At 38.8% G+C, this 26,806-nt stretch overlaps 1 protein-coding gene across 3 annotated transcripts in view; it reads right to left on the bottom strand.

The window, feature by feature from the left end:
- The window catches only part of SLC7A11 (solute carrier family 7 member 11), a 379,319-nt gene that overhangs the window by 125,270 nt on the left and 227,243 nt on the right, over nt 1–26,806 (bottom strand). For 2 of the 3 annotated variants that reach the window (XM_074338520.1, XM_074338519.1), the window contains 5 exons: nt 17,836–17,959; nt 15,921–16,024; nt 14,603–14,699; nt 12,912–13,061; nt 11,501–11,678 (listed from right to left, as the gene is read on the bottom strand). In XM_074338520.1, the coding sequence (XP_074194621.1) occupies nt 11,501–11,678; nt 12,912–13,061; nt 14,603–14,699; nt 15,921–16,024; nt 17,836–17,959 (653 nt within the window). Of the gene's footprint in view, nt 1–969; nt 2,523–11,500; nt 11,679–12,911; nt 13,062–14,602; nt 14,700–15,920; nt 16,025–17,835; nt 17,960–26,806 lie in introns of those variants that run through there. The other variant, XM_019730843.2, reaches the window with a different exon arrangement.

The following is a 26,806-nucleotide window of genomic DNA, read 5'->3' as shown; positions in this document are numbered from 1 at the left end:
CTAATAATTTGTCCTAATTTTGTGCCAGCAGGGGTGGGGGAGATACAGGACAAGCACACAAGCACAAGTGTGCACACACACAGCTAACGTTAGTGTGTGGTACTGGAGTCTGCCATCTTTTCTAGGACATGATACCATTCTGAAGAACCACTGTGAATATGTATTCCCTTATTACAGAAACCCTGTGTCTTGTCATGATGTATCCTAAAAATAAGTTGAAGTATAACTTAATCTCCATCACTTTCTTTAAAAATTACTGAATGACTTTCTGTCCGGTTAAAATGGTATGGCAGCGGGACTAGAAAGTTAACAATGGAAAAACCACTATAGATAATGATGGAAAGAATGGGGAATATGTGTTCTAGTTAGCTTGTACAATGATATATGCAAAAAGAAACTGGAACCAAAAATAAACAAATAAATAAAATGAGGAGACCTGTCTGCCCCTGTTGATATAAGCACATTAACCTCAGGAATCATCAAGAACCACACAAATGTCTCCATGAGACTTCACCGTTTTTGTTTTGTTTTTTTCATTAGACAAAAGAATCAGGAAAGTTTTCAGGTTTAGATTATATGGGCCTAGACTGTGAAAAATAGGAATATAAAGGAAATCTATTCTACCTCCAGAAACAAAGTGGGCAGAAATGTGGATAAGTATATAGGAAATAGAGACTACAGATAAAATTTTAAGCCCTTATGGCAAGAGAAAAAGAGGACCTTTATGAATTCACTTAGGGACCCAAGCACTAGGTTTGGCTGACAACATGTCAATCTTGGATATGTTTTAAATTTTATCAAGAACAAATACTGAAATTAATGAATTAATATTGACTAAAATCATAAATTATCATTACTGTTGGTCAATTGTCTGTAAACTCTACATCTTCTCTTAATGATTTAGTCAGTGTAATTCTTTCAAAAATTCTTATTTCAAATGGACAAAAAAAATTAAAGAATGAAACATACTCTGGCTATGACTATTTAATCTTAAATGTATGTAAACAATAGTTAACAAATTGCATCATGATATTACTGTCATTTGAAAATTCCACAGTATTGTCCAAACCTAGTATAATAACACCTGTCTGGATACACATAGTCATGCACAGTTTCTCCTTCTTCCAGTGAATCTGTTATCAGGTACCTCTTTTGCAAGTGGAATGATAATTAAGGTGAGGAAATTACTGACAAAGCTTAGATATGAAAGTGGAAAATTTTTATAAACATCAGTTGTAAATCTTATTTAGCAGTGACATTTCTTCCTCAATTTTTATGTAAATACATGCCTTTTCCTAATTGATCTGGATAGTTTTATCCGAAGAGACATTTTAACAGAATATAAAATGTACAAAGGAAATGTACAACCTGTCAAAATTCATCACCATGTAAAAATAGCTAAGAAATAAAAAAAAAATTGTTCGGAATTACTAACATTGCATATAGAGCTGATTATATGGTTGAGCATAATATTTTGGGCATTTTCTTTTTTGGTGATTCCTGCCTTACATTGATATTGTAATTTGAAGATTTGAAAATGCACATATTTAGATATATTTATCAACGGTAAATTATTCATGAAACAGGTGATCGTGCTTAAGAGGATTTAATACCAAACTGATTATTGCTTTGCTGTAAGAAAGGTGTTACATCCTTTCCTGATCAAATGGGCTGCCGTGAAAACACAATGGCACATAACCATGTAACTTCTGATGATGAGTGAAAAAAAAATCCTAACATAATAAATTCTCAAGGATTTTCACTTAAACATAATTCCTGAATTTGTCTCATAAACAATAGCCCCTAGAAGCTTTTCTTTAATGCATTCACTAAAATTGGGACTATTCCCTCTGTCCTTTGTTCAAAATGCTCTCAGTATCCTCCATTAAAAGATGAGTGATATCTATTTGGTATCTAAGGGGATGTAATGCAATGCCAATGAAAAATAAATTTCCTTCTTTCCTCTGTCCATAACGATGATGTATGCCTTTCTTTTTTCTTTCTCCAGAAGAATAGGAAACACGTTTCACAGTATGGCCATCAATAGCATGTAAAAATTGTTTTTACAAAACCCATATATACAGAAAACATCTCAGTCTTCAATTTGAAGTTTCTTAGGCATGATAAGCTATGTTATAGAGAAAGACCACTGAAGTAACTGTCCATTCCATAGCCTTTTCCCCTAACCTCAACTGGTAAATATCAGAGACTCAAGAATCATGTGAAATCATGGTATGGTTGCATATTAGCTTTCTGTAACTACATGGAGTTATTACTAAATTTCTTAGAAACCAGTGTGAATACGCTAAAAGATCTGAATAGAAATAACCGATTCCTTTACGTCCATCACCAAAGTTGAAATCCTCTGGATTTTCATAAAATGAAGTGAACGTCCATATTTTGTTTCAGCCCTTTGAGCTAAGGATAGATTGCCAAGATTTCAAATGCATTAATTCATAGTTTATGACAATCTTCTTCTGGTACAACTTCCAGTATTATTTGTAATGTTCTGGTTATTCTGCCTATAAAGAAATAATGAAGAGAAATTAAAAATGTACAGAAATCAGAAATGCATAAAAAAACAGCAAAATGTGAATTACTTGGGGTTGAATACTGAAAACACACAACTATCTATTTCATAGAGCACTTTCAAAAATTATTTATTTCATTAGAATCCTATCATGCTCAATTAGTTTATTTGTCACTTCTATAACTTCCCATGGTGGCTTTTCAGCAAGAATACATTAACATTTTATATTCAAATAAGGACTGTCGTTTATGAACCAGGAGGCTGAAAATATTTTGAGACAATAGGATCAAGACATAAATAAATGCTCAAAAACACATTTCATATTCAATTTAAAATTGCTTTGTTGTTTTTGCACCTATGAGATTACAACCAATTCCTCAGCAAAATCAGAAGAAGAGTCAGAATAACATTTCCAGTGTCAAACTTGTACTGTATTATTGATCAAAGCTCCTCATCTCCCAGGACCTCATTTGCCTCAGTTACAGGATGGAGGGCCTTGTGAGTGATGTTAGCAAAGTGTAGGGTTAGAAGGTCCCAACACTCATCTCCCCCAAAACAAAACAACAACAATAAACAAACAGTTACAAAGTGAAGAACGTAGCTCGGGAAAAGCTCTAGACAACAAAGAAGAAGCAGGAAACAAAACAAAACAGCAGAGTTCAAAAATCGAGGTGGCCACATAGGAAAGCAAAGGAACTTGCCTGCATCACCCCATCCACCAGCCAGAGCCCTAAGGAAGTTCACCGTAGGGGAGAATGAGCAAGAGGTCCCCAGCCAGCCTCCCCACTGTGAACATCCGCAGCATTTGCTAGAGAGTCTCCCACCATTGTCAACGTCAACATCCTGATCCCTGCTGATGGAGCAGCCCGGAGTGCCTCCCACCTCTGCATCTATGCCCAGAGGCTAAAGCTAGTGCTCAGGTGAGATGCTCTCAGGGTTGTTGCTGTGCCCTGGTTGTTGCTGTGCCCCACTCTCAGGGAATGGGTGCCACAGCACCTTACCATACACCAGACCTGAGCTGCCACTGCTCTTTGCCCAGTTGGCCCCAGGTCAGACTTTCTCCCACCATTACCGAGGTAGCCTCCCCTGCTCTGAGCTCTGCTCCCAAAATCCCCAATCACACTTTGGCTGCCATTCTTGGGGCTGTGCTGCTGCTGAGCCCCACTCCCCCACATCCGAGGTCAAGACCTTAACTATCATTGGTGAGATGGACTCTTGTTGCTCTGAGCCCCATCCCCTGGGTCTCAGGTCCTGGCTCTGACCTATCATTGCCAGGGGCACTGCCATTACCCTGAGCCTCACTCCTGAGGTGGGTTGAGGCTCAGACGCATCAAAACCTCCCAACATAGAAAAGCCCAGGAACAGATGATTTCACTGGTGAATTCTACCAAATGAAGGATAAACACCAACACTTCTCAAACTGTTCAAAAAACTTGAAGAGGTAGGAACACTCCCAAACTCATTTTAAACGCCAGCATTACTCTGATACCAGGCAGACAAAGACTCTATAAGAAAGAAAAAGTACAGATCAATATCCTTGATGAGTACAATGCAAAAATTCTCAGAAAAATATTAGCAAACTGAATTTAGCAACACATTAAAGGATCATTCACCATGATCGAGTGAGATTTATCTCAGGAATGCAAAGATGGTTCATCATAGTAGTGGAAATCCTAGCCAGAGCAATTGGGCAGAAAAAGAAATAAAAGGCATCCATATCAGAAAGGAAGAAGTAAAATTATCTCTGTTTACAGATGATATCTTATACATAGAAAACGCTATAGACACCACTAAAAAAATTGTTAGAACTAATAAATGAATTCAGTAATATTGAAGAATATAAAATCTGCATACAGGAATCAGTTGTATGTTTGTACACTAACAACAAATTATCTGAAAGAGAAATTAAGAAAGTAATCCCATTTATTAGATTGATGCAAAAGTAATTGCAGTTTAACAGGTTAAAAATAATTGCAAAAACTGCAATTACTTTCAATGCTAATACAATAGCATTGAAAACAATAAAATACTTAGAAATAAATTTAACCAAGGAGGTGAAAGACTTGTACACTGAAAACTATAAGACACTGATGAAAAAGACTGAAAAAGACACAAAGAAATGGAAAGATATATCATGTTCCTGGATTGGAAGAATTAATATTGTGAAAATGTCTCTACTACCCAAAGTGATCTACAGATCAATGCAATCCTGATCAAAATTCCAATGGTATTTCTCACAAAAATAGAACAACCGTACTAAAATTTATGTGAAACCGCAAAAGACCCTGCATAGCCAAAGCAATACTGAGAAAGAGAAAGGCATCACAACACCTAATTTCAAGCTATGTTACAAAGCTATAGTGATCAAAATAGTATGGTACTGGCATAAAAATAGGCACATAAATCAGTGGAACAGCATGGAGATCCCAGATATAAACCCTCATTTATATAATTAACTAATTTTTGATAAGGCTGCCAAGAAGACACAATGGGGAAAGGACAGATTCTTCAATAAATGATGCTGGGAAAACTGGATATACACATTCAAAAGGATGAAACTAGACCCCTACCTTACACCACTCACAAAAAGTAACTTGAAATGAATCAAAGATTTAAATGTAAGATCTGAAACTATAAAATTCTAGATGAAAATGTAGGGAAAAAGATCCTTGACATGGGTCTAGGCAATGACTTCTTGGCTAAATCACCAAAAGTACAGGCAACAAAAACTAAAATAAACAAGTGTGACTACATTAAACTAAAGAGCTGCACAGCGAAGGAAACAATCAATAAATTGAAAAGACAACTTACAGAATAGGAAAAACTATTCGCAAAGCATATGTCTGATAAGGGGCTAATATCCAAAATCTATAAAGAACTTAGACAACTCAATAGCAAAAAAAGAAAATAATCCAACTTAAAAAATGGGCAAAGGACCTGAACAGATATTTTTCCAAAGAAGACATACAAATAAATGGCCAACTAGTGTATATGAAAAGGTGTTCAATATCACTAATCATCAGGAAAATGCACAACAAATCATAAAGAGCTGTCACCGTACACATGCTAGGATGTCACAACGCAATTCATGGTGCTGTGACCAAGTGGTTCAGGCATCATCCCCAGAGGATGTAGAGACAGGATGAAAGGTACCAGGTTCCTGATTGCTGAATGGAGCAGAGTGGCCTACTGGCCTGGAACATTCAAACTAGACACTTACATAAGAGAGGCAATTAAAAAAAAAAAATCTGTACCCTTCAAAAAACAAAAAAGAAATAACAAAACTTGGCAAGGATGTGAAGGAAAGGGAACCCTTATACACTATGGTGGGAATGTAAATTGGTACAGCCATTCTGGAATATAGCAGTTCCTCAAAAAAATTAAAACTAGAACTACCATAAGACCCAGCAATCTCTCTCCTGGGTATGTATCCAAAGGAATTGAAATCAGTATATCAAAGGGAAGTGTGTACTCCCATGCTCAATGAAGTGTTATTCACAATAGCCAAGATTTGCAAACAGCACAAATGTCCATCAGCGAGTGAATGGATAAATTTTCTCCACACAAAAAAGAAATGATAAGTGCATAAAGGCATTAGCTGACGCTATTGTAGTAATTCTATTGCAATATATAAATGTCTCAAGCCAACATATCGTACATTTTAGGCTTACACAATATTATATGACAATTATATCTCAATAACAAATAAATTTTTAAAAAAAGAATGAGAAACTTGGACTAGATGAGTGGTTCTCCAAGTGTATAGGAGACCCGCATTGAACGTTCAGGAAGGAACATGTCACACTAGGAAAGCAGCAAGAGCTCTAAGCGGCTCTCCCTGTGTCCAGACTTGTGCTGTGCTGACCTGAGTAAGCAAGACGTCTTATGACTTGTCACCTGTAAGAGTCCCTTCCGGCCATATTGAATACCACCCAAAAAGGTATATTTTTTCATCCTTTGCTTTATACCAGTGTTCCCCAAAGTTGTTTTCCTCAGCACATTGATTTTTATACTATCCATTCATTATAAAGGGCCCCGTACAGTTCTGGCAAATGGTAAACTCTATACAAATGCTTCTTAAATGAATTGTATCTTGTCACAACCCATTCTACATTGAGATGCACACAAAGCACAAGGGAGCACTCAAGAACAGTGAACATCCATGCTGACAGGAAAGAGGTATGGTAAACGATCCTGGAAACACACACCATGGAAAAGTAAGTTATCAATCAGTAGTAAGGAAGGGTGGCTCTTGTAGGCACAAAAGGAACCAGAGGTATCTGATGTCCTACGTGTCTGCAGTGGTCACATGCAAAGCAGTGGGGTTCAACTGACATCCCCCCAGCCCTTCCTCTCTGGAGAAGTCCTGCTGTAGCTGTCTGAACTAATCTCCACAACAGACTCATGCGTGCGCGTGTGTGTGAGACTATTCATGCATTTATCTACTGAGATCTTTCTTTTTTCTTTCTTTGTTTCTTTTTTTTTTTTTTTTAATGACTATCTTTCTTAAGCAGCATCTGTTCCTCCATGTCTGAAACAAAAGCCTTTTCCAAAGCGTGTTTCTGTGTTCTTCACCCCTTCGCTTTCTTAGACGTCTTGCTTACTCAGGTCACCACAGCACAAGTCTGGACACAGGGAGAGCCCCTTAGAGGTCTTGCTGCTTTCCTAGTGTGACATGTTCCTGCCTGAACGTTCAACGTGGGTCTCCTATCCAATAGCACATATGGGATCAAAGAATCTCTCTCTTCTGGTTCTGCTTACCCAGTCCTGTCTCTTCCTGTTTAATCAGCCCTGTGGACAGTGTCTCCTGTGGCTTTCTTATAGCTTCTCTTGGAATCTCAAGATTTGAATAATTTCCATCATTATAGAGGTTTGAGCAAAGTGACTGGTTTTGGCTCTGCATAGTTGTGGGAAAAACACCAACTTTTTCTCTAGGTTGTCTATAGTCGTGGGGTCAGACAGGGGTGCTCAACAGACCCAGTAAGACTCTGAGGAAGCTTCCTTCTTACTCGGGGAAGCCAAAGGACTTATATGAGCATGGATATAGTTGAAGGCCAGATGTTTGGGCTGGGCAAGGTGCTATTTCTTTAAAGTTGAGCCAATGTGTCTACATATGGTGTTTTTAGGAACTGCAAGTTACAAGATCAAACAGTAATTGTATTTTTAGCTTTACCTTTCACATGCAGCAGTTATTCTTGAAACCAGTTAAAACAGCAATGGACCTTGCAGAAAATGATTTACCCAACCACACCTGGTATAAGCATGAGAACTACGGCCTGAAGTCGTGAAGTACTAACACAAAATCAATCTTCCCCAGAGGACATAATGAGAGTAATAGTATGTGTGTGTTTTTAAAAAAGGCCTCGAAACCTTTTCACACGTATGGTCTCATTTTATATCCTTGCAATGAAGATGGTTTGGGACCCTGAGTGATGTAGGCACGCTTAACTAATTTAACATGTTGCACCCGCAGTCTTTGTGAAGAGTCTGTCAAATGCATTAAACGGCTCTCAGTGAGGTATCAGAAATGAAATAATTGTGATACACTGCAAGCAGCTTCGGGCTGGAATTGCAAAGTTAGTGTCCACCAAGATGGACCACAGTCATTCTGCTGGTGCTGCACAGTGTGAGCCTTTGTAGTCAAAGATTTTGTTTAAATACAGTTGTTCCCCATATCTCCCCCTGAGCAAGAGGGACCAACTTCCAATTACCCCACTCACTCTCAGCTGTGCCAGGGTCTGGTTGATAAATAGAGGCAGTCAAGTAAAGAAAGAGCCTGCTGTAAGCCTGGCGGGGGTGTGCCGGGTCTAGGTATCCCCAGGTATTTGAGTATGTCAGTGGGTACCTGCCCTGCTTTCCTTGGGTGAGAAGCTCGTGTTTCTACACATCAATAAATAAATAGCCAGAAGAATTAACCACTCCGTCACAGACAGCAGAAAAAAGCTTTCCGGGCATCTGACTATTCCCTTAAAAGCCCATTTTCTTTTCATCCCAGGAACGCTATCAAGCAAAACGTGGTTCAATACTGGCATCCTGTGGCCAGAGGAATGCATCAGCTCTGAAAAATCTCACATCCTCAGGTCCGAATGTTGCCTGGCTATCTGTACTAAGCAGCCTTGCTCCATTTTCTGAATTCTGTTCGGCTGCCTTGCATTTTTTATGGAAGCACCCTAGGTGAGATGTGTTTTGATAAACTATCATTTCACAGGGCTAATCTGCTCGTGCATATTAGGGTGAAAATACACGGTAATATAAAGGGTAAGGAACATTGCCCAACGAGACGATTTGATTTAAATCACTGAACAAACTGCTCCAAGCAGAGGCTCCCCGGCCTCCAAGTTCACCGAGTTTGTTTCTAACAACAGGAGGTGGCTGGGGGAAAAGGTGAGGTGGTGGTTCAGGATTCTGCTGTTTTGAGTGTCTGTGTGTGTTTTGTTTTGGCCGAAGGCTAGGAAAATACTTGCTACTGCAGCAATAACTACTATGATTTTTTTTTCTTTTTTTTTACTACAAGAATGCTGCCTAAGAGGAAAATCAAATAAAATTTCGAAGGATTGCTGCTTTTTGCTACTCACTTTCAAGGCGGCTACAAAGATAAAGGATGACAATGACCGCAGTTTAACGGCAGGACGGCCACACTCCGTGGTAGGACTGAACGGCGGTTCTGAGAACCAAATAACCGTATGGGGCGCCTACCTCTCTGCTGCCTTCACAAAAGGCTAACACTAAATCTGGAGTCTGAGGAGACGTTCAAAATATCACTAAAGACAGAAAAATAGCCCCAAACTTCAAAACTACACAAGCAGGAAAACACATCAAAGAAGGGTCAAGCATGGGAAGTGCTAGTAGTAGCTAGGCACTGACAAAGAAATGGTACCAAGTACGAACACGTTGGCAAAAGGAAAGACGTTTTACAGTTGGCTGACTACAAACAGGAGGAACAAAATGCCAACTAAGTGGGAGAAAACAGGAATTTGCTCCTTCATCATGCTCCCTTCTCCATAAGGTCCAACTGTTGGAATGCCAGCGTTTCATCCTAAATTCTGTTGATTTTCTGTGGCCTGCAGAGGTTTAACCCTTTCTAGCCAGCATCTGAGAGAGATGCAGATCTCACACGGTGAGCGTCAATCTGTCGTGAACATTGATAATGAGGAAAGCAATCCCGATGGTAAATATTGTTTAACAACATTTTCTTTTCTCAGAATTGCCTACAACCACAAAAACAGAACTGAAAATATTCTACAGAAAACTAAGGTGGTCTAACAAGAAACGGAGATTAAATACCCTGCTAGGCAGTCAGTATGCAGTGTGAGCCTGAAAGAATCTTATTTTTATAGTAACACTTCTTTGGGGAATAGTGTTGCCAGCAAGAAAACAAACCCCAGTACAAACAGTACGTGTAAGGTCTAATGATACCAAATACCAATTAAAGGCTAATAAAGAGCCGTAGTAGCAAAACTCTGTTTTAAATATCTGGCTTCTAAATGAGTTTGTGTAGCACACTAGAGGTCAATATGTACACCAAGTTGTTTTTTGTTTTGTTTGTTTGTTTGTTTGTTTGTTTGTTTTTAGTAATAGTGATATTTATTAACAATTTTACCAGTAATCTTTCTGGATTTTTTAACTGAACTTTTAAAAATTAATTATGGTAAAGAAAGTAAATTAAAATGAATGAGAACAAAGATTGTTTTCTAAAGTCACCAAACTCACCAGCAAGAACAGATCTGCTTCTCTGGCTCTGTTTTTTACCTCTCCTTCCCCAGGCACCCAAGGGAGAAAGGTCACAAACTTTGAAGTCCAGCAGATGTGGATTCAAATCCTAGTCCAATGATTTAAAAATCTGTACGCTCAAAAATAATCTCCCCCTCCCTGGACCTGGTTCGCCCCTCTGGGTATAGGAATGACACCACCTCCCACCCTTGCAGGGGACTGAAAGCTGACGTGAGGCTAAAGGCTCACTCTGCAGAGTCAGGGGCAGAGGGCTGGGCTTTCCACGGAGGCTGTACCTAGACTCCCTTCCTACGACTGATCTTCTATATTGTCTCCTCCTCCAATTTACCGGTTTCCAAGCCCTGTGGGTTTTTCTTCTTCAATATCTTTCTAATATACTTCCTCTTGGATCCTGCTGACACGGCCTGTGTTCAGACCCTCTTCAGTTCTCATCAGGATGACTGTGGTAACCATCAACCTCTACTCTGTGCCTTCAGCCTCAACCCCTCACTGTTTCCAGGGTGATTTTTTTAAATTACAAAAACTGCCCCAAATTGAATTCTAGCTCTTTTACTTAATATCTGTATAACTTGGAACAAGTTACAGGAATTCTCCCATGTTATAACTCAAAATCTATAAAATGGGGACAATAATTTTCCTAACTCAGAAGGTTGTTATAAAGATTAAATGAGGTCATGTATGTGCTAACACACATAAATCAGACAATAAGTGTGAGCTGTTATTCTTTCTTATTCTTGCTGGTCTTGTGGACCCCTCTGCAACTTACCATGCCTATTAAATAGGGTAGTGTTATAGCCATGACATTTAAGACCTTTGTAGGTCTCTGCCTAACTCCCCACTCAATCTTGTATCACTCATCATGTAGTATATTATGATGCAGAATCACTAAACTGCATTCAACCCAGAAAAAAAGAATAATTAGGTTAGTAAAGGATTCAGAAGAGCAGTTAGGCTGTTTACAGAGCTGCTGATAAAATTCCATCCAAGAAAACTGTTCTAACAATTGACTAGAACGGGCCAACTAAAAACTACCTGGAAAGGATCCAGTGCCTGTACCCTAAACATCTTTCCTGCCTTTTCTTCTCCCAGTTCCCATGAAAATGCAATAATGTATTCGAACTAGCAATCGACCTACTTATGTTTTTAAACTTGGAGATGCACATGTTATTCACGTACACACAGATGAGTTTTCTACAACACGGTCTCTCAGAAGCTTCCGAAACTGCTTAAAAGACTTACCTGACATTCTTCTAAACCACTTGGGTTTCTTGTCCCATATAATAAAGAGATAGTATGCAGGGACCCCAGTCAGCGTGATGACGAAGCCAATCCCCGTACTAAATGGGTCCGAATAAAGGGAAAGGGCAACCATGAGGAGGCACGTGAAGGAGAACAAAGCGGGGATGAACAGCGGCACCTGGAACAGAGCACAGAAAAACATCTCTTCAAACACAGTTCAAGAGGTGGGTGGTGGTTCACGAGGAGAACGTCTGTCATGACACTGTGGGCACACGACCAAGAAACCAGCAACACCCTACTTTACCTTATTGGCAAAATCTCTGTAATGGGCACAGAGGATGAATGTGTTAAACATACTCCCTTGAATTTCTTTAACTCTTTGGACAGAATAAAATCTAAGGACACATAAGTGTGTTTCATTAGCCATGTTCTGTTTGAATTACTTTACTTGTTAAGTACCACTGTGATTTCTGTTTTTGGTTTTAAAAGACGGGCTGTGTGATAATGATGATTAGAATCTACTTTACTGCGGAGCCAAGGCCATGGGCTGCTAGTTACGTGTTAAATCTTCTCAGTGCATATTGATTTCCTGTTGGAGATTCACAATAAGAACCGACAGGAACAAAACAGCCCAACTCCTATTCAACCGCTAATAAAGACGTTGCGGGCGTTAGGCAATGAATATAATTAGAAGCAAATTCTGATAACATGACTGACAACATGACCTGTGTTATTTCTTAAAAGCAAATAAATAGTGAGGTCAAATCCACCTATGAACATTCAAGGCTGAGGAAGATGAGAAGCACATTCTCCAGCCCTTCCCAAAGGAAATGCTTAGTTACGGTGAATATGCTTTCTATTAAGTGATAAATCCATACATCTTCACCTTCTCTACACGTGTTACATGTTTAATCCTTCTGGAGTATATAATGTAGAAAACGAGCAATGTAATAAGTGACAGCCCTTAGAAATACTTAAAATGTCTGTTTTGTAAAGTAGCAGCACCCTTTGCGGAGTTTTCATTAGTGATGATTCCAGATGTTCCTGCCTCACTCTTTCTCCGCATGGCTGCCTACAACTGTTCAGCATAAAGACAGATCAAAGTATCCCATACTTTGGACTTATCCGGTCATTGGACTCAGCCACGAGACACCAGCATAACAAATACCCTATATTAATACCATCTCTTTTCAAAAATGGGACATACTAAGTTCATTAAAAAAAAATGTGGTGAACTATTTTGCAAGCTAACATCAATCCAACATGAAGGCACTACCTGCAAGAGTTAAATATTTTATGGCAGAGGATGCTGCTGCCCCCGCCCAAGCTCCCCATCATCAAGTTATGACAAAGGGAGAAGTGGGTATGAGGAGAGAGATTTATGTAAACCCATCAAGATTGCTGAGGTTACCTTGAAAGGACGATGCATATCTGGGCGTTTGTATCGAAGATAAATCAGCCCAGCGACTGCTAGCCCAATAAAAAGCCACCTGGCAAAACTGAGGAAATTCAAAAGACTGTAGAGGTCCCCAGAGAAGAGCATTATCATCGTCAGAGGGTGCTGGAGGGAGGGGAGAAAAACCACACTCGGTGAGTGAAGGCGAACACAGGTGGTAACTAACAATAGTAACATCACTACACATTGCTGTTGTCTTTTTCGAACAATTATTTTTCTGACAGACTGCCATTTTGGTTAAAACTTGGATTTGACTAACCCCCTCTCTATATTCTGCTCTTCAAATCCTTTTTTCAACACCAATAACAGATTGAGAGGACCATCGTCACAACCACTTCATTCCGAAAGAATTGTACGTGGACGTTTGATTTTTTGGCTGCTTTTACATTTGAGAGAAGAGACTGTGTTTTCAGTCACACTCATCATGGCTCAAAATGTACCGGTGCAGAGACTGAGATGGTTAGTAAATAACTAATAATAAAAATCAAAAGGGCACCCTCCTGGAAAGTGTGCAGCAAGTTCTGCCGATGGCGTTGAATGAGCTAGCTCCTGGCTATGCACACACACGAAACACAGCCACTTCAGGGTGACTGTGTCATCCCCTGCATGCAAAACCTTGACCTTTCCTCCCTCCACTCGCACTCTCCCCGTGTGCTTGCCTCAGGTGACCCTCAAGAAGGCAGAAAAGAACGCAGCACAGAGAGCAGCAGAGCACATCTGAGTGTGCTGGGCTGCACACACCAAGGAGAGCATGACTGATAGCAGAGGCTTAAAACCAAAGCCCTCTTCACGAAACGACATGTTCCCACAGTGACTGCCAACTTCCAGATTCCGCACCGAGAGTATACCGTACTTCACAAAGAAATTTCAAAGAGACGTTTTGAAACAAATTAAATGCACGCAAAAAAAGTTCAATTGAATGCTACCGGGCTCCTGAGGGCAGATTCCATTTGAGAAAAATGTTACAAAATGGTGGGTAAAAGTGAATGTAACATTGCCAACAGGTACTTGAGGACTTTGACACCTTCCACAGTCTTTTGTATGCCATGTTTCACAGGCACTCTCCTCTGCATAAAGAATTCTATGGCTCAAGTTTAAGTTTTGGTGCTTTTCTTTCTTCCCTATAGGGTTGCTCCCAAATGTCTCCGTTTTAATCAAAGACTCATTGCACCGTCTAGGATTTCATCTATTTTGTCCCTATAATTTTGTGTGCATTTCATTATGAGGGGCCTATGATGAGACATCTGGGACATTGGGACTGCAGTTTTTAGCTCCCCTTTCCGTAATTAGAATTGGGAGTTACTGCTCTGCATCCTTCACAGTGAGGCCCTGTGTCAACGACAGGAGCCAAACTAATCCTTTTCTTTAGACCTCAAAAACTTCTACAAATGTAAAAAAAAACAAAACAAAAAAAAACAAAAGACACATGATGCAGTTATTGCCTCCGTGGCATCAAATATGCATCAGAAATACCGAATGGGGAAGCTGTGGAAAACATCCCGCCTCCCAAACTCCCCCGTGATATACATAAAGCTGATTTTGCAATGAGTGAGAAGGTAAAGCACAGTCTCAAGTCTGCTTTGAAATCCTCTTTGCTAACCTGTTATTCAAGGTTATAGCTAGATACCCTGGTTAATATGCATTACCAAAACAATAACAGCTGGCAGAGGAGTGTGCTTGCGGACGTGAATCATGGACAGGATTTCTGGAAGGTGACCCTCTCGAGACGCAACATAGAATAACCTGATGGGAGAAAAATGGGGGTGGAATTGACTATATCATCGATCATTTCAAAGGGAGAAAACCAGAAGTCTCAGAGAAAACATGCATCTTTTTCATACCAAATGGTTTGACATTTCTTAGGCGCTTACTTGGATTTCACTTTTCGTATAAGGCAGAGAACATCCTGAGAAACCTGGCTTAGGATTTTATAAAATCTGCCAACATACTGTATTCTTCTTTGAGGAGAAACAATAGTAACATCTGACTCAGCATAGCTCTCCCTATGCATAGACAGCTGATGGTGAATTTAGTTCTAGGTTCCTAGATAGCATTGTATGTGTGCTATCTATCCAATCCAACCCAACACACACACACACACACACACACACACACACACACACACACACACACAAAACACCTGCAAACGTACACACAGGTGTACAGGAAATCTCACTTAAAATGGAGTTGCAAAGGCTTGAGGGGGAGTTATCATGCATTGCCTCTTGTCATCCCTCTCAGACCTCAACAGGAAGAAGCTTTCTTAACTCTGCCAGCAGGAGAAAAGACATTTCCCCCTTGCCTACCAACAATCCCGAACTCTCACTCTCCTCCAAAGGCCTTTCATTCAAAGCCACCCCTCCCAGCTCCTCCTTTCCTCTACAAAGTAAGCCGCTCTCCTTTGTTCTCAGGACTTGTCTATGGTATCGCCATAGAACGCATGTCTGAACTGCAATTCCTCTGCTATGCCCAAAGAAACTCATTTTTCTGGGAAACAACTGGCTACTTCATTTTTAAGGGTGACGACGCATATAACATTCATATTTATCTGATTGGGTTTTAACCTTATGTTAAAATAGAAAGGACTTCTGCATCAAACGAAACAAAAGGGATACAGATGGTGGGGGTGCTGATTTCTGGTGTTTCTTACTTTACTTTTTTCTTTGTCACCTTTAGAGAAACAGAAGATTTTTATCACCAGAAATAAAATGTTGTTGTTAGACTCTGTAGACGTACTGTTAAAAAATGCCACAGGTCCAGCTTCAGACTACACTTTGAGTAGAGGAGCAGTGCCCTCTACTGGGCAGAATAAGATATGCGATTGATACTTGGACGAAGACTTCAATTTTGTATATCCCTTTAAAAATACCAGATTTGAAGGCACTATTTCTTTTTAAAGTTATCCTTATCACATCAAATCTCAAAAATAGAAATGCATTTCTGGAAATGCTTGAACTCACTCACCTGGACACAGCAAATACACCACCATTCATGGAGCCAAAACAGGAGAGGGCAACAAAGATCGGAACTGCTAATGAGAACTTTCCCAGTAGCCGCTCAGAAAAGGTCTAGTGAAAGACAGAATGAAGCAAATTAATGCTTTGCCAGAAAGTGGAATAAAATGAAACAGTTTAGGCCAAACTCGCTCTATGACTTTCTATTAGGCTACAGATACGTATATGTTTTATCATCCTTCCCTTTGGTTAGGGTCAGAATAACTCTGTAGACAATAATCAGAATTTAGGTACCATGGCATTCATTGCTTGTTGCAAAACCATGCACAAAGGTTTAAACAAGCACCTTCTCTCTACTTTCAAATACCAATGATCCATTTGCCGAATCTTTATCAACTAGGGCAAAAATCTTCTTTCATTCTGGTAAATGGAAAAAGGTCGCTTCAGAACGTCTCCTTTTGGAGACAGAAATCATTCTGCACAGTACCTTCTCTTTTAGCCTGGAAAGCCACATTTTGATAGTGAAATACAGATATACACCGAGAAGTATTACAGATACTTGCTTCATATTTTAATCCCAATGTTATGACATGAAAATGCGGTGGGGAAAAAAAGATGACTTAATCACTTGTATCATATCTAGGAGCCATTCTGAAAATCTTTTGCCCAGAATAATCACATCAGCTGAATCTCTATTTATTGAATCACTCCCTCCATCTCAGGTATCTGGCAATTTCCTCTATGGTTTCCCATAAAAAGGCTAGACTAGAAAGAAACACAAGTCCAAGGAACTCAAACCACAGAAAACACAAAAGATAAACAAAACTTCCGAAATTTCCTTTTATGCTATGACATAAAGGATGCATTTAAAAAAAAGAAAAAGTGAGATTCTTTAGTTGTCCTTGATGTAGCTGGTGCTGTGTAATTAATGGACCGCATTACGCCCAACGAGTAAGTGTTGCCCTTTGTCTAGCGAGACGAGATGTCTGACCCGACGTCAGTAAGCTTTGTACATTTGGATGTCTGGTAGAACTTACAGCAGCGGGTGAAGTCTTTTTTTTTAATACAGTGAACATGAAATGAGATAATTTCTTCCCAGTGGATGTTACTGATAGGAGGAAATAGTGACTATTTTAAAAGGAGCTGACATCTAGTGATGGGAAGTTATTTTTTCACCCTTCATCATTATAAGGTCATGAATGAATGCTTTCTTACTTGGTAAGTTTTTACACGAAATGAAAGTATGTGTCACAGCATAACAGTCCCATAAAATGACTGCTCAGAGCAAAGATGGTTCTGAAGTCTAATCAATTTTGGGGAATGTTTAAAACTTGAGTATCCATTTCTTAGAGAGTTAAAATGCACATAAGCATCTTTAATATCCTAAGAAGTACTCTAACTATGACATGTGTTTATGTCTGAATAACTCAGCATTTCCCAAAATTAATAATATCCTTTGACTAGTATTCGAAAGGATATATGAGAAAAAACAAACATGTATGGTCTTCCTGGAAATCTTTAAGTAGTACTTTGGGAAAAATATTTTAGCATCAGAAAAGTTTACAAACAAGAAAGAGTATAGAATAAACTGCAATTTGCCCATAAAATAAAATGAATTCATTTAAATTCAGTAACTGCCCACTTATCCTTAAATATGTGTTGGAAGAATAATGCCTTTTATTCAACATGTATATGTGGAAATGTGTTACATGAAATTAACACTACAGAGAAATCATATAGGATTTTAGCTATATTACTTAAATGGAATATGCTAAGCCATGTTCTAAATTTTTAAATATTCATTATCGTTCAGGTCAAGAAAAGATTACTGCATTTCACAACACTTTCTGCTGAAGGAACTACTATGAAATTGCATCAACTCATTAACCTAAATTCAAATCGGCATTTCCCCAACTTGGACTTACCACTGCCACTGCATTTGAAAGCAAGAGCTCCTCACCACTAATGGTCGTGAAGTAGGCCACATTTGTGAGCACGTAGCCAACAGTGACGATGGCCATGGATATACATATGGCGAGGGGGATAGTTCTGAAATGCACCAAGGAATTGCTTATTAGTCATCTTCTGTTAGTCATTCTCTGCATCCAAAGACAATAATAGGCTGATTCAAACAAAAATGTTAAATGGTATGTATGAAAATTATAGGCTCTGTTGGGTATCTATAAACATTTCATCGGGATGAAGTACCACACTTTCCTTTGTAATGGAGTAAGGTCCATAGGGGCAGACCCTTCAGTTGTCTTGTCTACTGTTCGACCCCCAGAACAGATGGGTCCATCCCATTCTTCTACTCCACAAATGCTACAGCAGTGTTTCTCTCACTGGATTGTGTACCCCCTGGAAGGCATGTTACACACAGATTGTTGAGCTCATGTCGGAGTTCTGATTCAGTAGGCTTTGCAATTCTAACCAGTTCCTGGCTGCAGGCCAGAGGACCACACTTTGAGAATGACTGTCCTCAATACCTTTCTGATAGTAATTCACTGACTTAACAGCTTTCTCATGTAGTCCCCAAAAAGGTCTTTCACATTCAGGGTATTTTCCCCTTCAGGAGCTTCCCTTACAAGCAAATAAGCATACATGTTTGGAAGCAGGAGAGCAAGATATATCTTTCTAAATGATGGTAATAATAATTTGGTATATAACACAAGAAGCACAGAAATAAATGATCACAAAAGACTTTGCACTGCCCCGCTGTGAGTTCAAAGGAAGCTCAAGATACTGAGTATCTATTAAAGCAACAGTGCAGATAATCCCATGAAATTAGAGGTGACATGCTGTGCAGTACATATGACCAGACAGTGCTGACACCATGTGGCATCAAGAAGTAGCAAGCACATGGCAATGTTAGGTCTTCATTTAATGCACTGGGAAAGCCAGGAAGTTACTGACCCTGATAATTTGATTCCATGTTATCGATACACATTACTTACTTAACATAATCACCTCTGCAGAGTCTTTCCAGTTCAAGCAACTTAAACCTTCAGCTCCCTGTATAAAGGCTGATGGGGGTTTTTTTTAGCCATAGAGCTTATCAGCCCTTAAGGAGCCTTAACCCTGCTGGTTGCCGCTAATGAAGACCTCAATATAATTTCTTCCAAGATGAAAATACAGTTTAGAACCAGGAAAAGGGGAGGCAGGTGGGGGAAGGGAAGGCCTGCCTCCCCCCTAAGCTGCAGAACAGCTCCATCCCCTGTTGAGAACAGACCAGCATAGCCAGTCAGCAACTGCCATTCACCATGCTGCTTGGAGCCTGGCACTCCCCTGATCCCCAAAGCCTTAAGCCTTGATGGGGAAACACACTGACCTCTAAATCGCAGCACCCTAAAGGGAAAGGAGCAGATGTTCCCTTTCCCCGGGGTGCAGACGGTCCTGTGGAATTTTCTGCTAACACCATAACGTGAATTGCTAGTTGTGATTGATAAATGCTAAACTGAAGCAAAGGAAATCACTGGGCCAATTAATTACAAAGGAGTGAATGGCACAGGGGAAATTAAAGATGGAGTCTGCTTATTTGAACGAAGGCTGATATGGCCATGCCAAGGGGTGAGAAGGTCAACATGAAGGTCTATATGCTGCTTTTCAAATACTCATCGTATTATTTCAAATTGACCATTTCAGCTTTGTAATATCCCCAAATGGGGTGTTAAGTTCTTTCTGTGGAGGAAAGAAGCAGAGAGGGAGAGAGCGACGCTCTCTATTCCTTGCAAGATTAGTATAAAGACAAGAAATTAAGAAACGATTAAGAAATTGAAAGGTTCTGGTAATAAAACGTGAGGTGACTTACTGTTAAATGCACTGAAGTAACCTAACCTGTCCGGGACAGGTAGTCCTGTCCCATCAGATGATGCTTTCAAATAGCAGAAAATAGTAAGTCTCACATTTGGGCTGTGGCGCACTCAGCATAGAATCTAGAATCTCAGCCCAATTCTTCCATGCCCACCTCCTGGTCTGTTTCCTGCCTGGAGATTATGGTCCTTCTGAGGAAGGTTTTCTAAATTGATCTAAGCAGAAAAAAATCCTTAAAAAGAAAAAAAATATATCTAACCTCCTGGGTTAGTTTTCCTTTTCTTTTTTTTCTCAGCTTGTCAATAAGAAAAACAACAGCAGCAGCTACTGCCATGTATGTGGTGTCTGTTATGTGCCCACATTTCATTAGGCACTTTACATATTTGCCTCATTTTATCCTTCAAAATACTGTAAGTTGGAAACATCATCACCGTTTTCCATGTGAGGAAATGGAGTCTTGGAATTTAAATAACTGTGCAAAGATCCACAACTGTAAGTGGAAACGCAGAGTTCAGCTGCAGATCACCGTACCTCGAAGCCCAAGCATTTGAACCACTAAAGCGTACGCTCTCTTCTGCATATGTGTCCTCAGACTCTATTAATTTTCCAAGAAATCATAACTGCCTAACATAATGTTTAGTGGAGAGCTCTTATCAAGACTGTATTTCTCATGTAGTCACTGAAAATGCAGTTTCATCTACTATAAAGGGGGGGGGGGAACACCTTATTCCATGATTTTTATAGTTTTCCTGTGTAACATGAACTGTAATGTATAGTTTTACCATTTAGGAAGTAGGGCTTTTGTTTGTTTGTTTTTTAAAGACAATGGGGGCTAACTTAATTTCCCTAGACAACTTTTGTAGAAAAGGAGGAAAAGTAAGCATGCTTGTCAGATAAACTGAACCAGAGTATTAACAATTTTGCCCTCAGTCAAATATACTATATAGATATTGGAGGGGGAAAAAAAATCAAAGGAGCTTAAAATATAGGCCAGGAGAGAGAGGGTCTAACCTTAACGCAATTCATAACAGGCCGATAATTACTCTATGTGTAAAATTAAGCCCTAGGAAATTAGAGGGAGTGTGGCAAAACAACCACTATCTTCTGTCCTGAGGTTCTATTTCACTTTGACAAAGGAAAGGAGGAGAGGAGTTCCCACGGCTGCCTTGAGATAAACAGCAATCATTTGCTCAGGAAAGCAGTTGACTGGTTCAGAAGGGCTTGGCATCATGTGGTTAACTCCTGGGTTTCAAGCATCAAAGCTTAAGAGCCACTGGGTGAGCTGATAAAAGCTATTAGGCCATGCCAGAGCAATCTTTCTGAAGGCTTTAGATGCAGAGGGCAGATAAGCATGGTTAGTAACCCAAGATTAAAGCGAATGGCACACATAATAAAAGGAACTAAAGGAACTGGTAGGCCACTGATATTTCAAAACCTCCATGTGATTGTGAGGTAGCCACTAATTCTAAGCACAACAGAAGCATTGTCTATAAGCTGAGTAAAAATGACTCACACCTACGCTTTCTCAAATATTTGTGCATGCTTGTTATGAGTAACAAAACGCAAACATATTGAAAAGAGTTACTTAAGCCTTAAGAGCTTTTTGCCATTATGTATAGTCTTTTCAAATAACAGGCATCAAGTATGTGAGAATCTGATGTTTTTATTAGTTGCAAATGGTCTTCAATCAAAAGGTCTTGGGTAGTTTTCTTTTCTTTGTAGGTTTAAGTTGGCATCTATAACATAACCAGCCTATGTCACACATGGATAAATATTTGTTTCATTTTAAATTATTAAATGGAAGTCTCTGGAACATCTGGTTAGAAGCGCTTTCATTCTAAGGGACAGACCTCCCCAGGAATCCAATGCTCCCAACAGTAATGGCTGGTACTTTATGTTTGTATAATCTACAAAGCGCTAGAAAATACAGTTTATCTTCAAATATACATGTCATTTCAAATCCTTGGTGGAATGAGCTACAGTATGAATAATTAACAAAATTTACAACAACCCATAGAAATTGGAGGTAATATCCCCATTTTCAAACATGGGAACCAATGCTCAGAAGGATTAGTGACACGGCCAAGGTCACAAAAGCAGTGAATAGAAGGAGTAGAACTTGAACCTAGCTCTTCCAGCTCTAAGTTCCCCATCTATGATATCACATCATGGCTGCTTTGTGCCTACCTTCACTCTATGTACAAGGTCCCTATGATCCGTACATGCTGACAAATATGTGTTCTAAGTGACAAAAACATCAGAAGGCTGATTGTTACAATGTGACTTATTTTAAGCCAAGTATTTTTCCTATGCAGCTAACAGTCACCACAAAAATACACTTGCAAATAATGCAGCGTGGGTTACATTTTTTAAATGCACTTTGCAACCATAATAGAGCATCAGAAATAACCCTTGTTTCCAGTGCTTCCTATTGGCTAAAAAGACTCTTGCCATGAAAACAGAATAAGTAAACCTAGCTTAATTGTCCAGAGAGCTGAACACACCTGAAGATCACAGGGATTTCTGATATGCAGATCATATGAGTAATTCTGTAATCACTTGAATTTAGGATATTACTAAAATTGTTTTATAACTTGAACAAAATCTTCTGAAATGTATGTGAACAAAAATAAGTTTACAATTCCCTGTGTTGAATACAGACAATGGCGACCATAGAACTCATTGATCCTGGGGCATCAAAAATTGTCTTTGAGCCCTGGGCTGGGTGTGATGACAGTTCTGTTAAAACCTACTCTTGTATGTTCTGGAATCTTCTGAGAGAAGTGGTTCATGCTTCACATTTTCTATTTAAAAATCATTAATATTTTAACACATGTACTTGGCATTCAGGAAAAAGGAAGAAGGAATAAAAGCAGGGATTAAAAAGGGCAAGAAAATGGCAAACTTCTTAATATGTGAGCTACCAAAAAAAAAAAAAAAAAAGGAAAACTGGGATTTTCAGTGTTTTTTAATTCTGTTAGTAAACTAGGGACTATTTGTTTATATACAATTGAATCATAACTCTGATTCATTTCCACATAAAGTATAACATTTAAAATTATATTAAGCATCTTTTGATTCCAAGCATTTATTTTAGAATCACACATTTTATAATTTCACATTTTCATTATAATGACCCCACAGAGACCTTGAAAGCTTTTCTGTAGATCTGACCCAAAAATTACTCGAGCATCTCTTATATCTTTTTGATCTACAATTCTTTTTGCAGAATTACTATTTATTTTGTTACCACTTCTGTTAATTTTATCTCACTCCTCAAACTTCAGTCATGCATTACAGACAAAAAGATAAATAAGAGTATATCTCAAAGAAAATCTATCTGGATTTTTCATTCACATGATTTTTCTTCCATACGTTTTTACACACCTTCCTGACTCTTACTTATTCCAAACTCTCCAGAGACCCCTAGACATGGAGCTGTCCTATCTGGTTGTGTGATTTCTGACATTTTTAGCAAGGATTGAATTACAAATAAGTGTTCTTGATCATTTTCTGGAGTTGAAACAATTAGATTACAGATAACTGGAAATTACACAAATGTCTTTGTGTGTTTTCAGTGATTTTGCCTCATTGTCATTAAGTGCTATCACTATATCTGTAGTTATCTCCCATGAGTGGGGATTGGGCTGTTAGTAACATTTTAAAAGAAATGCATTGGAGGAGACACAGCAAGTACTTGGGGGAATGGCGTGGGTTGTACTGAAAGGAAAGAAATGTAGCGAGAGACAAAGAATACATTCAATATACCTATTTATGAACATTCTTAAATATCTGTGGTTCGTGTTCTAACTTAATGACAATTTCTGGGCCAAGGCTGAACAGTGATGTGACAAGCAGATTGTCACATAAAGGTACACAGTGTCCCCACTGATTTCGAGCATTAGACACCTGCCCTCCGCGTCTTACAGTACCCTGGCAAGGCTATGGGTGTTTTCACTGAGACATTTTAAATTTCAATTCCTCAGTGTCTAATTAGACACTCATGTCTAATCTCAATCTCACCATTCTCCATTGTCCACAGATGAAGAACTCCATAAACAAAAAGAGTAGACAGAGAGACCTGTAGGAAGATGTAAGAAATGAACAGACACAGATTAAAAGACTGCAGGGCTGAAGGAGGCTGGTGGAAAAATGTACATGGACACATAAAAAAGGGAGAAAAGTGCAGCAAAACCACATAGAAAAATAAAGTAAAATGGAAAAATGCACTAAAACTTACAATTCAGGAACAGAGTAATAAGCAGTCAGAAGTATTAGCATGAGCATTTTTAGCCCTCAAAATACTTTGTTTTTTAATCCTATTAGAATAAATTCATGCCTAAATAAAATTATTCAGCAAAATGTAGCTTGAGAGTAAATTTTCATTTGCTTGTATTTCATACAAGTAAAAAATTTGCATTGTCTGCATCTCATTTTTTCTCATTTTCTTTAGATTTAGTGTGTCTTCCAGATATATTACAGTTATCCATATTTATCATGGGTAAACATAAATATATTAGTAGGCAAGTTTGAGTGTACAAAAACAAAATTGGTTTCCAATAAAATGTTAGCAATTAAATTACTAAGATAAAATATTTTAATAACAATAAAGTTTCACACTAATGGTCAATACTTATTTTTGTTACATTGTTTTTACAATATACCTTTTACATTTTCATTAGTTTGCTCAGGATTTGGTCTAACATGTACTAAGGTAATGCAACACCTCAGTGAACCACTTTTTATAACGGAGTCCCGAGCTTCAGATGTATGGCTGAGACAATTAACTACCCACCCCCATTCTGTGTTCCTCTTTCCAAAGTAAAAGTTATTCTTGAGACTACATTTCCCAGAATCTCTTGTATCGACTGTGACTCATTCTTGTGTGTCAATGTGGCAACTGAAGGCCAAGGTGATTGAGAAGCGGGTTGCCTTATCCCCTTTCGCTAACTGACAGTTACCTGCAGAGGATATATAGAGTGGCAAAGCCACACCATGGAAAGAATCTGGGTCACAGAACCAACATGTGGAAGAAAGCCCACCAGTCAGCCAGTGACACCAACAATGGACTGTCACGTGATTTAAAATTTAAACTCTCAATTGCTTAAAGCCATTTAAAACGTAGGGTTTGCATGTTACAGCAGCTGGCATTACCCTAACTAATAAAAAACTGAAGGGCTTCATTATATCAAGACTTTTTGTAAATCTCAACTAATTAGTGTACATAAGACTTAAAATGGGTCCTCATTAAATTTTATCCTGTACTATATTGTTTTATAAGAAACCAGTACATGATATAAAATTCATAAAATAATGCCCCAAATGACAAAAATCAAATAAAAACATTTATATCTGAAAAAGCTAGGATAGTGAAAAATTTATTATTCAAACTTCCCAGAAACAGAGCAAAGACAGAGCCCATTGTTCACTATTTTGAAATATAAAATCTCCTGCACTTCTGACAATTCCCACCAGTCCAACAAAGATCAAAGCACAATTGCCCCTCATTTTGCATAAGAATACATAATAAGACAATGAATGCAATGCTAAATAACTATACTAAGAACTAGGCAACATTAAATAAATATATCCACTTTGGCAAGTAAATGGGAATTAGAATAAAAATTTCCTCATACACACATGTCTTAGAAGGAGCTGATAACACTTCTACTAGACACACATACATCAGGTCCAGCCACATTTCTGACCAGCCACACAATAAGAAACGGGTCAATATGGGGACATTCAACTATGACAAATGAGCTACTGCTTCTACCACCAAAAACGAATTCAATATTTCTGATCAACAATGACAAGTCTAATTATTAGTAATCATTTTACTTTGATACCTGGTGTTCAAGTAGATATCTAGCTTTCCAACAGGGTGTTCTGGAAATTGAAATAGAAGTTGGACAATTGATAGGATTATAGACTACCCTGTCCTCACTCACTTTTACCAGATCAGTCCTCTTTTACATGTTTTATGTATTAATATTCTGCCAGACAAATTAGGTGATCTCGGGCTTTCAAATAGTTTTAAAGTGACTACTCTAGATTCTACAAGTCAAATGATGTCTTGAGATCATATTTTGGACCCAACGTTGGTTTCCTATGGTATTAAAAATATGTGACTTCGTTTCATAAAGTGTCTATGTATAAATGATTATGTAGCTATGTCTGTATATATTTGACCCCATAAAGTTGAAAATAATTTTTCAGTGCAACAAATTCCTATTTGTACTTAGGATAAGAGGGGAAAATTCTCAGTAGAAAAGCTGTGAAGTTGATGGGAGAGCCAACAGCTACCTGGTTTTAGTCAAAGTGGTAAATCCACATGACAGGGCCTCAGAGAACATAACCCGGAAGCTTAATGGAGCAGTCGAGAAAAGAGAAGATGAGAAGGTATAGAGTGGATGGGCTAAGAACCCTGCCGATTTAGAGAGATGACCTGTCATCATCAAGAAAGTGATGGAGACTTCTGATTGGAACAGTTGGCGGCTCCCTGAAAAGGTCACAGAGGCCCACAGAACAGCAAATCCTCCTGCAAGCTGAACCGCTGCTCTCCTCAGGCTGTCCGTTTACAAAGATTCATATTCCCGGCAGAAATGGAAATGTTATGATCTTTTATCTTTCAGCTCAAACGTCAAATCTTTTGAAAAACAAGCTTTTGTGCATTCATTTTATACTTACGATGCCTTTTCTTAGACTACAAAGATTCCAAGGCAAGTCTCTCTCCAGGGATAATATCCTGAAGTCCCCCACGGTGTGCAATGGCTGAGGGACTATCTGTCCTGGGGAAGCAGCAGTGGCCCTGATATTCACCCACTGCTTAATTTCCCTTCTCTTCCATATTTCCCCTCTACCCCATTCCCCAATTATAACCAAGAAAATGATTACATGTACTATCCCAAGTGTAAATTGTCTTTTGCTGCATCTCTTCTCTGGAGTTTTGCCTTTGATATCTGCTTTAACTTGATTTCAGAAAATTATGGAAAACTCTCTGGACTTTAATGTAATGGCTGAATCTAGTCATGTCCCAGTCACTAGCAGGGACCCAGGGTACCACTGGTTCTCTCTGGGCTTAAA

This window comes from Rhinolophus sinicus, linkage group LG07 (assembly GCF_036562045.2).
Source record: "Rhinolophus sinicus isolate RSC01 linkage group LG07, ASM3656204v1, whole genome shotgun sequence".
Classification (NCBI taxonomy): domain Eukaryota; kingdom Metazoa; phylum Chordata; class Mammalia; order Chiroptera; family Rhinolophidae; genus Rhinolophus; species Rhinolophus sinicus.
This window is presented reverse-complemented; position numbering and strand designations above follow the sequence as displayed.